At 46.6% G+C, this 13,530-nt stretch overlaps 1 protein-coding gene across 5 annotated transcripts in view; it reads left to right on the forward strand.

Annotated features, from left to right (window-relative positions):
* The first annotated feature begins 215 nt into the window (after positions 1–215).
* The window catches only part of capn15 (calpain 15), a 36,805-nt gene continuing 23,490 nt past the window's right edge, over positions 216–13,530 (forward strand). Inside the window, exon 1 of one of the 5 annotated variants that reach the window (XM_035612291.2) lies at positions 216–751. Coding sequence is in view for 2 of the 5 variants with exons in the window: in XM_035612289.2 (XP_035468182.1) it covers positions 4,653–4,831 (179 nt within the window). In the remaining 3 variants the exon portion in view is untranslated. Of the gene's footprint in view, positions 752–863; positions 911–2,158; positions 4,832–13,060; positions 13,085–13,530 lie in introns of those variants that run through there. The other 4 variants (XM_035612295.2, XM_035612289.2, XM_035612290.2 and 1 more) reach the window with 4 other exon arrangements.

The raw sequence follows: 13,530 nt of genomic DNA on the forward strand, positions 1-13,530 counted from the left end.
TGCCGAACCCAAATCACACTGTCAAAGGTTCAATGTCTGTGCCACTAGATGGCACTAGACTGCCATTATCAGACACTGGCCTGCAGGCGGAACGCTATTTGAAACTCAAAATGCAATTGTAGTGATAACACTGGTGTTTGTATGTTATATGCTGAGATAAGGAAATACATATTGATATGAAGTTTTCAAAAGGCACACGGTACATGTACTTGTATTTGACGTTCAGGCCGCGGTGACGACATTCGTACCCAGACATCCTGGTTGAAGACATCCGGGTTGAGCATGGGACTTGTAGTTCTAAACCCTCCCATTCTGGAAGGGATGTTACGTACGTTCACTTGCGCCGGCGCGCTGCCGACAACGCGCTGGCGCGCATTCGGCGTACGCCTCGCTCTGCGTTCGCTCCTTGGAGATTCCCCTTCCTTCCTTCCTTCCTTCCTGGGCTGCCTGAAGTAAAACCTAGGCGGTCGCGGCGGTGTCGCTAATACCTGGCGGAGTTGAATTAGAAAACGAACGCGACGCTGACCACGCGGTCCGGCACGAACGCCGGAGACATGCAGCAGCAGCAGCAGCAGCAGCAGCAGCCGACGCCGCCGCCGCCGCCGCGGCGAGCGCGGAGCTAGCGCCCGGACGGGTCGCGTTAGCTAAAGTAACGATCCGGAGCGAGAACTTGACGTCTCGATGGCTCGCGGAAAGTTAACGCACGAGACGACTGGAGAACAGTAACCCCCCCCCGCCTCGCCGACTCGAGGTAAGACATCAGCGGGCGTGTGAGAGGGCTCCGCGGGGTCCAGGGCTGTCGGCGGGGTCGACCGACCGACCGGAGGACACTGTCTTTTGTTTACAAGGTGCCGCCGGCGTCTTCGGGCTCAAGGGGATCGTGCACATTGAGTTATCATGTGGCTACACGGTGTGGCTACTGTCAGCGTTGGTGACACACACACACACACACACACACACACACACACACACACACACACACAGATTGATTATGTGACAGCAGCAGTGGAGTTTACTGTATGCCCTGTGTGTGTGTGTGTGTGTGTGTGCGTGCGTGCCTCGCTGCCCAGAACAGGGGTCAGACAATAACAACACTTATTTCTAACGCCTGTCTGTTGGGGGGGGGGGGGGGAGCAGGGGTCAGGTATACCATTCATTTGCATGTAGACATATTTAGCACATTGACACGTCGGCAGAGTGTCAATGTCCTTTATTCATGCAGGAAGGTCCCATGGAGATACTCAATGATCGATCTCCAGGGAGTCCTTGGATATCTGTGCCCTGACCCCTGAACTCATCTCATTCAGTGGAAGGTTTGGCCGCAGACGACACAGCACAACCGTGGGCTTGTGTGTTTCCACGAGGCCGTTTCGGTTGAGAGTGAACTAGTATAGTCTCGTCCTGTGCGTTCTGCCTCAACCGTGTCCACTGGAGAGAGAGAGATGTGACAGTCGGGGGGGTTGTAGAAATGACAACGTACAATCTACCGTGAAATCAGCTCACACCCCCCCCCTCCTGTGTCCCTGGAGACTATAGAAATGAAATCCAATCTCACTCTCCCGCCCTCCTGCTTTCCTTTTCTCTCTCTCTCACTGTGTCAGCTGCTGTATCCCATGGGTGCGGGCTTGTGTACCAGGACAGGTGGCACTTTGGACAGGTGGCACCCTGAACAAAGGGCTGCAGTCCTCAGACTTCTGACCTGCTTTAAGTCCAACTTGGTTGTTTTTATTCCATTTTTACTTTGTAGGTTTCACGTCAGCATAGTTTTTCCTGTGGCACCGCTACAATCTGTACACCCTGCATTAGTAATTCAGTGACGCACGCATACATCTGTCCTCCTTTTGTAGTTGTGAGCATGATTCCTTGGTGTGACAAAACCTGCACTTGTTCTGGTGTTTTATGACTCATACAAGTGAAGCGGTTAACGTCCAGTTTTTCAGCATGACACAGACATTCTTGACAGCTCCTGTCACCCACTCTGGTCACTGGGTTGGAATGGACGTGGACATCGGCAGCAATACGTCACACATCGGATGCTGTTCTCTGGAAATTGAAGCGGAAGTCAAGTTCCCCAGACAAACCCGTTTCTGTGTGAACTGTGTGCGTATGGGAGTCACACACCCTTGCGGCCACTCTGAAGGCAGAGTTCCGGGCAAATGTGGAGCCTGCTTGAGCTGCATTTAGTAGTTCATGTTTGATAATCAACCCAAATGCTTTCTATGCAACAGGGGATTCAGAAGAGAATGAGGTAGGATACTGAGGCCTGTGCTTTGTGCAGGGTTTTTTATCGGTGAACACAGTCAAGTCAGAGGGATTCTGAGAGACCACGAATGAGGTCGGCAAAGTGATATGAAGTGGAAGAGAGCGGAAAGGGGAAAGTGTGAAGGCTTATCTCGGTAATGTGCAGGGACAGTTGAGCAATGATGAGTGCTGCAGTCACCACTGTCTTCTGCTTAACCCTTTACTGGCGATGCCCTTATCGGGGAGCCGACAGACAAAGGACATCTCGGTGTCTGAGAGAGTTTCTGTAAGCCGGTGTTTATTTCAGGTGGTGCGCAAGACTGAATGTGCCTCGTCCTGTCCGGCCTGTTTCTGTCAATCCACCGTTAGTCATCACTCTCGGGGATACTTCCATTCACGTCATTGAGTGAGACCTCCTCGACTGGGACTCTAGTGAGGCAGCCTTCCAGCTCTTCCCTCTGCTCTGCGCATGCGCACTGCCGACACTCCAGTAATCCGCTGTGAGGGAGAGATCGCAGCCGCGTGCACTGCGCTCAGGCGATCGGCGAGGAGGGATTTGAAGCACCACGGACGAACACATCGCGGGGACAACGGGACATCTTCGAGCGTACAATCTTGGCATATGGAATATCGGCTTGGCAGCGGTCGGACACCGGCACACTCCCGGTGATGGAGCAGCTTCTTTGACAGCGTGAGCGGTCTCGCATCCGCGGTTGACAACGGGACTCGCGGCGAGGATGTGTCCCGCCGAGGCTGCACGTCTACAGCCCGACACGCCGAGGGGACGCGAGGGGGACGGAGGGCGGTGAAATGCGACTGAGGTCCCTCTCCTGGACCAGACCCCCTCCAACCTGCACGTCGCCCGCTTCGGCACGACCCCCTCCTCCTCCTCCTCCTGGCCTCGGTGCCGCTGCGTGCGACACTTCATTTTTTTGTATTTCAAACACAAGTAACGTTCCGCACCTGAATATCAAAGCCCACTTGCGTGTGCGTTATCGGCGATGAACCCGAGACGATGAAGTAGAGTTTAAAAACCCACGTGATCCCCGCGATGGTGTGATGATCATACTAAATGGAAATGGAAACCAAAAGAAACCAGGGGATGTAGCCGCCTCTCCGGGCTCCTTCTCCTCGGCAGGTCGCAGGATCCACGCCTCACAAGTCCACAGAACATCCAAGAGCAAGTTGACTGAGGCGGAGCGGTCGGTGGGATTAGACAGAAACTAAAAGAGGTGTCTCTCCGTCCTGGCAGACCTTGGGAGCGGAGCTGTGTTTAACAGTTTAAAGAGCAGTTCTCCACGGTTTCCTTCAGGTTGAGTTATGAACTTTCGCCCGAGTTGTTCTCCGATTTATTTACATTGCGAACACCAGAAGTGGCCTCATCTCTGGGAAAGACAAAAAACCACATGTTTCAAACATGAGGGTTTATCTGGTGGGAGAAGTGCAGCTGGGTTGTTTCAACCTCCGCAGCAGCAGCTGTTAGTCAGACTGGATGTCTGAAAGATGAGACCTGGATATTAGCATACTTTCAGCTTTGCCAACACCCTCCCAAGGAAATGCAGTGCATTGATTTTCCTCCATCGCCCACGTCGTAAATAACTCCTTGAATAAATATTGTGTGACTTTTCTTTTAGATTTTTTTTATTCCAGTAAGTTCCATGCCTCCGTTGATCAGCGTCGGCGGTGTGTACGGACCTTGGTGTCGTCTCGGTGTGCGGTATCCCGGACGTGCCACCGCCCCTCCATTTTTTGGACCTGAAGTTTTCCCACAGGTGCACCGTGCGGCTGCCGAGATGCCGAGAGACGACGAACGTGTACAGCGGCGTGATCGTGTGCGCACCTGTTCCTGCTTTTGTTGAGCGTCTGAGCGTGTGCAAAGGGAAAAGGGGAAACCAGACATGAGCGTGCACAGACCGGAGACATGTGTCAGGAGGAACGCGGGAGGAATTGTTAGTGGCACTGTGGAGTACTTCATGCTTAAAGTCTACAAGACACCGAGATTTGGAGCCTTTGCTGTGAGAAAATTGTATTTTCCTCCTCTCTGAGACCAACCGGTGAAGTGGACTCGCTGCTCTACACATAAAATTACTTTTTCAATTGAGACGTCTTCCTCCATGAGCTGTAGGGAAATCCACCCTGATCTGCACACTTGGCCACCTGCAAGCTGCACAGATTTTTCGAGGACCCTCATCTTTGATTCCCTGTCACTGTGTTTTTTTGCGGGAGGAAATTTGTTACCAGAAAGTTTACAGCAAATAGAAACACATGATTAGTCTTGCTGCTGTAATCCAAACAACCCCTTCATCATCTCCCCAATCATTGTATCTCTCTGAATACAACCGTGGCTCCCTTGTCGACGTCTGTGCTCTCAGGGCAAACGAGGTCTATCTGTCCGAGTGAATTCAGAGACGATGGGGAGCTCAGCCTCGTCTCTCACTGCGGAGACTGAGTCGGACCATGGCTTCCGCAGCACCCCCTACCCATCGCCACCCCCCTTGGGCTGGCTCAGGAACAGCCACAGCAGCCCGGTGTGGGGCACCACCTTCATCACACGTCAGCAGCAGCACCCGCTGCCTCACCGAGAGCGCAGGTAAGAACCAGCGCTGTGACCAGCCGGGTGCCAAACGTCTCTCAGTTGAGGGCACCAGGGTGGGCCGGCTTGGCTGGTTGGTGGGGGAGTCACAGTGGGAATGAGCGGTGGGGTTGTATGACACACGGGACTGCTGTCATTCAAAGCCTTGCCATCTAAAGCCATCATACAAAGCCCTACATTTTGACATTTTTTTCCTATGATGCACCCAAAAACCTCGCTAAGCCGGATTTGTAAACCAAAATCCCACCCCATTGGCTCCTCCCCGCGCAGCAGCACAGAATGTGCTACATTTTAGTGCTGTTCAGCGCTGAGTGGATTGCCTGGACAAATAGATCGACCTGACCTCAGTGAGCCCAATGAAAAGCAGCCCAAGGGTAATTAGAAGATGAGTTTTGCCGTTATGCTTTTAATCAGGCTTCGAGACGAGCTCTGATTCAGTTGTCTGTTAATTTTGAAAATGATTAAAAATGGAGCGGATGCATCCCCTTAAGAGTGCACGTCGGTAAGTGTGTCTGCTCGGTGGTGTTCTTTTATTCAGGCAACACTTACCTATTTTCCCTCCGCCGAAAACTTAACAGCGACTAGAGTCTGAAATTGTTCAGGGTTTTCAGACTTTAACATCTATTAAGCGTTTCTCCAAGAACAAAGTCCTTTGGAGGATAGCAGCAGCTGATTTACGTCCAGCTGGGCCTACTGTTTGTGGAAGAGCAGTACTGACAGAATGAAATAGATTTATTCAATTACTGTATTTGCACGATAGACTGTGCTGAAATAATTCATATTTCCCCCCCATCACTGCCTTCTGAATCACTGTCATCATAGTGAAATGGCTATCAGCAGTTTGGAAGAAGCTCAGTTTGAACATGCAACTCGTCCGGCACTTTTGACAGACTTTTTCCTTCCTGAAGACGATCTTCTCCGCCGCCCTCACAGACACTTGTTTAGAGGTGTCTCCCGTCTTTCTTCAGCTTTTTTAGGGTCATGTACCCAGAAAAGAACAGGCATTTGATATCGACCGCTAGTAGTGTATTGAAGTTGCTGCTGAGTCACTCAGGGCATCACGGTCCAGTTGTTAGTTATTGATTTTCAGAGAGACCGATCACATTTTCCCACAATGGATGTCATTATTTATTCAGCATCGGTCTCCAGTCAGGCTTTCATCTTTCTTGATTCCTGGCCGCTGCTGTCAATGCCCTTCCTCGCAGTTGCTTCACGTTTAACGGCCAAGGCTGTCATGGTTTCCTCTGCTTGCTCGCTCTTATAAGACTTCGAAAATTACAGACAGGGCTTTTTTTTGCCTTAGCTCATGCTCAAACACGGTTCCGCCAACCACAGCCCCACGCATGAATGAAACCCGGCTCATACTGTTAGTGTACTTTTGCATCATAAGTTCGTCTTTTATTCAATTCATTCTTTTGTGTTTGTTCATCTCTGTTGTAACAAGCCTCTACCTCCATCACCGAGTGGACTGCACCCTCAGTCAGCTGAGCACACGAAAACATCCAGACGTGCACAAAAGCACTGTGCAGAACATCCATGACTGCTGCCGCAAGGCAGAGGGACACACACACACACACACACACACACACACACACATACACGTTCTGACAATAAACATTTTAGAAAGCATTTGCAACATGCCCTCTTATCTACCCCCACTCCCTCTCTCTCATGCATACACTCACTCACAGTCTTATGCACATAGACACACCGCTGTGTGAGCCTAACAACGTTAGGCAAGCTTTGCTGAGCTGTGACAGAGCATGAAAAACAGAAACAACGGAACATTATGAGTCCGGCTTACCTTCAGCCATTCATATACAGTTTATTCTATGATATATCGTCCTATGAAACATTTTCTTTGGCTATTTTTTCTTTGCTTGGAGAGACCACATGAGCACTCTTGTCATTGGGTGTTTTCAATTTGTTTTCACCCAGCAATGACCCGTTGACTTTGGGAAGTGTTTGTGTGCACTGAATCAGTACTGTAGGTGTGATGGTTCCCTCAAATTTAAAAAAAAGACCCTCAGCAGACAAAGTTCTGTAACAGAGGTGTAGTTTTGTGACCTGCAGTATTTCATAACTGTGGAATCTCAATCTTTTCTCTTTTTCGAATTAATAGCAGCACCACACAGTTTTATCCCAGCGGTATTATTGTTTGTGCTTCATTTGATCTTGGTCCCATACTGCTGGTGTGTTACAATACACACGGCCTTGGGAGTCCTGAGCCATTAGAGTCAGTGTTTGCTCCCCCCCACCACCCCAGAGTCGATCCCAGTGTCTCTACTGCCCCTGCATGATGGATGATGGTGTTTATTCCAGCTCCATTCCATTGGCCCTCTGCCCTTTAATTGGATTAAACTGGGTCCACTTGGATTCAACCTGCATGGGTCACTGGCCGTGTTTATGTCTGAATGATTTCCGCGCGTCCTGCGTCGCTGTTGCCTGTCTGGTGAGGACAGTGTCGTGTCAGGACAGTCTGCGCGCCTGCAGAATAGATTTGGCATGCAGGCTTTCGTCTCACAGTGTGACTTTCTTTGGAAAAATTGGGGATTGACGCGGCAGGAAAAAGATAGCCAATTGGTAATACTTCTGACATGTTTCCAGATTCCCCCACTCTTGTTGCCATGGAAATGTGTTGCATATGTTCAGTAACCTAATTTCATTGGGCCCCAGATAACTGCACATGGTAACCTGGCAGTCACACACGCTGTAAGAAGCCTGTGCTGGCATATAGCACCTCTGGAAGAACACAAATATCCTGTTAATGACTCATGTCTCTGTTTAGCAAACGTTAGATAGAAGAGAAGTTTTTTTTTTCTTCACTGATTTGCCTTTGAGGAAGTAAAACTACATTGCACTGTCTGTTGTTGACGCTCCCCTCCGACAAAAGGCAGAACTGTGTCAACAGTACTGCCCTGCAGCTTTGGGTGCCCACAGGAACTTGAGATTAGCAGTGGCGGCACCGTGCCCCTGCCATCTCTTCCCCTTCTTCCTCCCTGGTTCTTCCTGAAAGCTTCCTGTTTGCACTTGTTTTTCTGTTTTTTTGCACCATACTAGCGATGTCTGCTGAAACCCAGTCAGAGAGTTTCCCCTGTTTAAACATTCAACTGTCTGAAGCTGTCTCCGACGCTTACAGATTCACTCGTCAAAAATGAGCGCCGGTCGTGAAATATTCACTAAGGGGCATAGCTAGAGGTCAGAAGCTACACTGGTATTCTTTCTGTCTCTTAACCACCATTTGCATTCTTAGTGTCTTGAGTCTCATATTCAGGAGAAATGATTGTTAGTTTACATCTTATTTTGATAATAGTTCTGGTTTATGAGGCCTCATGAGGTGTGAGGTCATCTGGGTTGGGCTTGAACAAGATAAAAACAACAGCAAAAAGCACAACCAAACTCCTATATTCTCATGCCCAGACACATAATATTTACACAACGCCACCCTTGTTTCTACAGCATCACACCCTTTTGGTAACGTTCCATATTTATAAGAGGACTTTTTATTCAGCTTTTAAAATTGCTTTTATTGTAAATCCTCAGCAGTGCTTGTCTTGGCCTAAAATAGCCTTTTTCTAATTTCTGTGGTAGTCTTTGTGCCAACGTCAGCATCATAACCTTTTATAAACCTATATTCAGTCTTAATGTTCTGTCTCAAAATGTCTCTTGAGCATAACTTCCCCAATTATCTTGTTGTGATGTCTCAGGGTGGTAGAATAGAAACTCTTTATCTGCTGCTTAAGTTTGGGCTCTAGATATAGAGAACGTATACACAAGTCGGTATCTCAGCTCCATAATGTTTGTTGTAACAAATGAATTCAAGAGACCTGTCAGGGATTGATTATTGAGTCATATTTGGCTTGCCATGGCATATTAGCTGACAGGTAGAAAGGAGGCTCTTATAGTTGATCTGATCCTGACTCATCAGCTCCTTTGAAAGACACTGAGGAATGTTCGCTTGGAGAAAATTGCCTTTTAAGTGAAAGGTTTGCTCTGATCTCGCAAGCAAGATAAAAATGCCATAATGATGAGATAAACAAAGTATTATTTTGTTTAGAGGACGTTGGCCTCTGATATGTCGAAATCCCCACGTCACCATGCTGTCTACAATTGATGTTTGGATTGCAAAAGTAAAAGCAGTAATGCCAGCACTCGGGTGATGCAGGTCTCTCTGCATCACTGCCTCTCAGGGTTGCAGCTATTAAACGGGTTGATTGTCCAGTGCACAACAGCCAGAGTAACTTTCTAACATAAACTTTTTATAGGCTGTGGCGCACGGATACCATGTGATTGACAGTTAGTACTGGCCTATAGGTGCATGGTTGCAGTGAGTTCAAAACAGTCAGGCTAACCTGGAATAATCCAGCCTCACACAGCCACGAAGTAATCCCAGATAACTGATGTGGCAAAGCTGTTTGTCAGTAGACTCACCTGAGCCAGGCCAATGTTTAAATTAAAGGAGGTGAGGTTTGCAACAAATGAAGTAATTAACAGGTTTGATGTATGATAAACTGATCTAATCTCGTATTAAAATGTAAGATAGATGAAGTCTTGTTTATTCCTAAGGGAAAATGTATTTTATTTTTATAACCCCCCCCCCCCCCCCCCCCCCCCCAAAAAAAAGCTGACTAAGATACAGTGTAATGTAAAACCAAAATCTTAAGAGGAAGCAATAGAGACATAAGAAAATAACTAAATTATTTAAGATGATAAAATCACTCATATTGTCATATAGGCCTTATACCTTACGCCATCTAGTAATATATTTAAGATCACTATAGATCATTTGCATTATTGACTAATCTATTGATAAATCATTAGGCTTAATTGACCCGATGTGAGTGTCTTAAAATTGCCTTAACCTGGAGCCTGAGAAACCCCAAATATTCAATTACTCACCATCTGAATTGTAGTTTGTGAGAATGTTTGAATCTGTGACCATATTTGTGTCTTTTTAAAATTATAACGGGCAAAGGTTGAGATGATGAGAAAATTGAGTATTTAATCGACGAGCTATTTGATTCCGCAATGATTTGTGCCGTTCGAGATGAGTCTTTTGAATGCGATATCACACTTCATTACCAAAGCCTTGCTATCTTAATTTTCACATTTGTTGTTGAAATCTTTTTTGCTCTTGGTCATAATTCTTATTTATTAGCAAGCATATGCCCAGAGAACCATCGGCTGCCCACTGCCCTCCCTAGGGAAGAGGGCGTCTACAGCTCTCGGTGTCTCAGCGGGGCAAGGAATATAATTAGTGAATGGCATCCTCTTAAGTGCAATTCTGTCCAGAATGGCTGAATGGTTTTGCACTTTAACTTAACAGATTTGCACTGAACAGAAAAGCTCTCCTAAAACCATTGTATAATTCTATGTACAATGGCCATTAAGGCTAATTTGATAATACTTACAATATTTCTTCAGTAGCTACAATCCCCTTTCAAATAGACATGTAACATGTACGGACAAGTTTGACCCAGCACTGTTTAGCTTTTGGTCCATTATTAATTAGGAGCAGCCCCCATACGGACAAATTCACTTCGCCACACGCAGTAACTGTTGAGCCATTTAGCTCAAGTTAATTTGACTGGAAAATAAGTGTGATCACACAAGTCCACACCTTGTGATCGCCTTGAGGTTTAGCTTGCAGCAAATTTTTCTTGGCATGTGCTGTATGTGGTTTTTAGTAGGACAACAAACTCCAGCTGTAGTTTGTGTGTGTGCGTGTCTGTTTCTGTGTGTGCAAGTACTTACAGATGGGATTCTGCATTTGTCTCAGAATTATCAGGAAGTTAATATGTTGTTCAGATTCATCAAGGCTTTCAGTGTGGTTACCTCAAAAACATGATTTGCGAATTTTCTAAGCACAGCTAGATACACTGTCATGTAAACTCAGTGTGTGACACTATTTTTATTCTTTATCTTTATGTAATGCCAGGATTCATTCATTAGTGAAGTGATTTTGAAATTTTTCCCCTGAGAGCTTTTGATGTTTTGATAATCTTGTTGTTGTTATATCTTAAACCGCCAAGGAAATGGATTGTCAACAATAACATCTGGTGTCATGGTGATCCTTTTAAATTGTTTTTATTTTATTTGAATGAATTAAGCAGAAATGATCCGCCCCCAATGGCCAGGGAGTGTACCACACTTTCCCCTCAGGCCCTAGGCCCGGTGCCAGGGTTGGAAAGGCAGCGCTAATGACTGTCGCACAAAGGACAAATGTCTCATGGCGAGGCAGGGAGAAACTGAGATCTGAGTTCACTATGTGGAGTGAGTCCAAGAAGCCAGCCATAGGTGGCCTATACACCATCAGCAGTGCTTTTATGGATTTACCCCAAGCCATAGCATTTTGACCCATTGTATGTGCAGGATTGTCTACATACCTCTTTACTCTTCCTGCGTCTCATTGGTACCCTTTCTTTCCCCTCTTTTATGGATTTACCCCAAGCCATAGCATTTTGACCCATTGTATGTGCAGGATTGTCTACATACCTCTTTACTCTTCCTGCGTCTCATTGGTACCCTTTCTTTCCCCTCAACACTGAAGACTTCCTTTAGGACATCTCAGTTGTTTAATGTAACCAGCATGTTCGTTTTCACTGAGCGTTTTGGAGATCACACTCTGTGTAATAGCCTGTTGAAGTGCTCTATGATTATCTTAGGGCCAGTGAAGCATTGAAAAATTAGCCAGGGGGTCACTGATGCTCTTACATAAGTGAATTTAGACTAAGAGCGGGTACTTAACTGCCAGAAGGATGCATCAAGGACCTCATTGCAAAAAGATGGGTTTTGCAGAGGTGAGGTCTCACTCTCGCCCGCCATCGTTCTCTCTTCACTGTAAGCCGCTGGCTTCCTGCCCAGGTCTGCGACACTGAGGAACAGACGAGCTGAAGTGGGCACTTTTAGAACAGCTCCATTGAACACAGGGCCAAGGACAAAAGGTCTGTGTGTCTGTCTGTGTGTATTTGTGTGCATATGTGTCTGTGCACCCTCCTGTGAGTGAGTGGAGCATGGGCATGGAAAAGCATCCTTTTAAGTAGGTTCCAGGGATCACAGGCTATAGTGGTACATCCTGTGCTGCAGGCATGCACCGTACATACAAGTGTGTGTGTGTGTGTGTGTGTGTGTGTGTGTGTGTGTGTGTGTGTGTGTGTGTGTGTGTGTGTGTGTGTGTGTGTGTGTGTGTGTGTGTGTGTGTGTGTGTGTGTGTGTGTGTGTGTGCATTCAGAGTGCACACTTATTATCCTGTGGATTGTGCTTGTAGATGTTCATCGTGTGTTGCTTTCATTTGATAGGTGGGATGCTTACAACTGATAATAATGAGAAAATTAAGCCAGATGCTAAAATTTCCTTGAGAGGCTGATCGCTTTCCTTGAAAAAGCTCCCACGGCGGCTGCTGCAGAACGAAACATAATGAATTTGCAATCCCTATGCTCCAGCGAAAACCAAATCAATTGCTTTGACAAAGTGTCTGTGCGGCTGACACCATGACTTTGCTCTCTCACTGGAGATGAAAGAGGCCTGGCAGTTATGACAATGGCCACGGGGATGAACCTGTCATCAAACCCGAGGTGTTGACACTTGTCGTTGTTGTTATTGTCGTTCCCGTCGTCATCATTGCCGGTTGCAGGCTTTGGGACATGTTTGAATGGTGCGAACGTGTGCAATCAATGCCAGCACAGGGCTGCCACCTAATTCAATCATATTGCACTAAACTGCTGAGTGGGTGGAGTCTGTGATGTAGTCTGAGGAAGCACATACGAGATTTTTGAGGATAAATGAAATATTTTCAAACAATAGTAAACAAATCATTTTAGGCAAATGATTTTTGATTCTTACTCCATGACTTAAGCTGCATTGACACCCCCCTCTATGTTAATTCATAAGCTTAAGAACACCTTAATATTTCATAGCTACCACAGGGATATGACCGATATTGCTGTGGGGATGAAAACAAAACTAAGAGCTAAGTGCTGATCTCTCGGTGTTTGTGTGTCTTTATAGAAATTGTTTTTTTCCCTGGTTTTGCTCATTATTATCATTGGATGGCTTAGTTTCCTCCTCACTTTGGGGGCCCTGGTTTATATTGAAGTGCTGACTTCAGCCCAGGGGAATGAATTCAACGCTAATGGCTCCTGACATAAAGCACCGTGACTTCTACGTCCATGCTTTTGCTGCCCTGGAGCCTGAGGACACAAACAAACTGAGGCACAAGTGTAGTTGGACACTAACCAAGCAACTATGATGGTATGTCTACAAATAATTTTAGTTACACGCCTGCATAAGCACAATGTTAAAAAGGCAACTCCTCTGTGCACTCTCTGTCCTCATGTAATATTATGTCTGAGTTATGAGGGAGGGGTCTGCTGGCTACAGTGTGCATTTTACTTGTTTATGTGTTTCTTACTTATGTGTTGATGCCCTTCTTGTATACCAAGTGCTTGTTGACTCAAGAGTAACTGTCATATGTTGCACGGTCTGAATGTTCATTTCTATTCTCAATAGTTGTTGATTTACAATCCCGTTGATTCAAAGATCAAAGGCACAAAATATTCCTATGATCTGGGATCCCATCGTAAATGGGCGGTGGTGAATCCTCCTCAGAATTACACTTCTTCTGGACTATCTTCTCTCATTTTCTTCTTTCGATTATACATAAACTGTGATGGACTTTGTATTTGGCATGCTCAACC

The sequence above is a fragment of the Scophthalmus maximus genome, chromosome 16 (assembly GCF_022379125.1).
Source record: "Scophthalmus maximus strain ysfricsl-2021 chromosome 16, ASM2237912v1, whole genome shotgun sequence".
Taxonomy (NCBI): Eukaryota; Metazoa; Chordata; class Actinopteri; order Pleuronectiformes; family Scophthalmidae; genus Scophthalmus; species Scophthalmus maximus.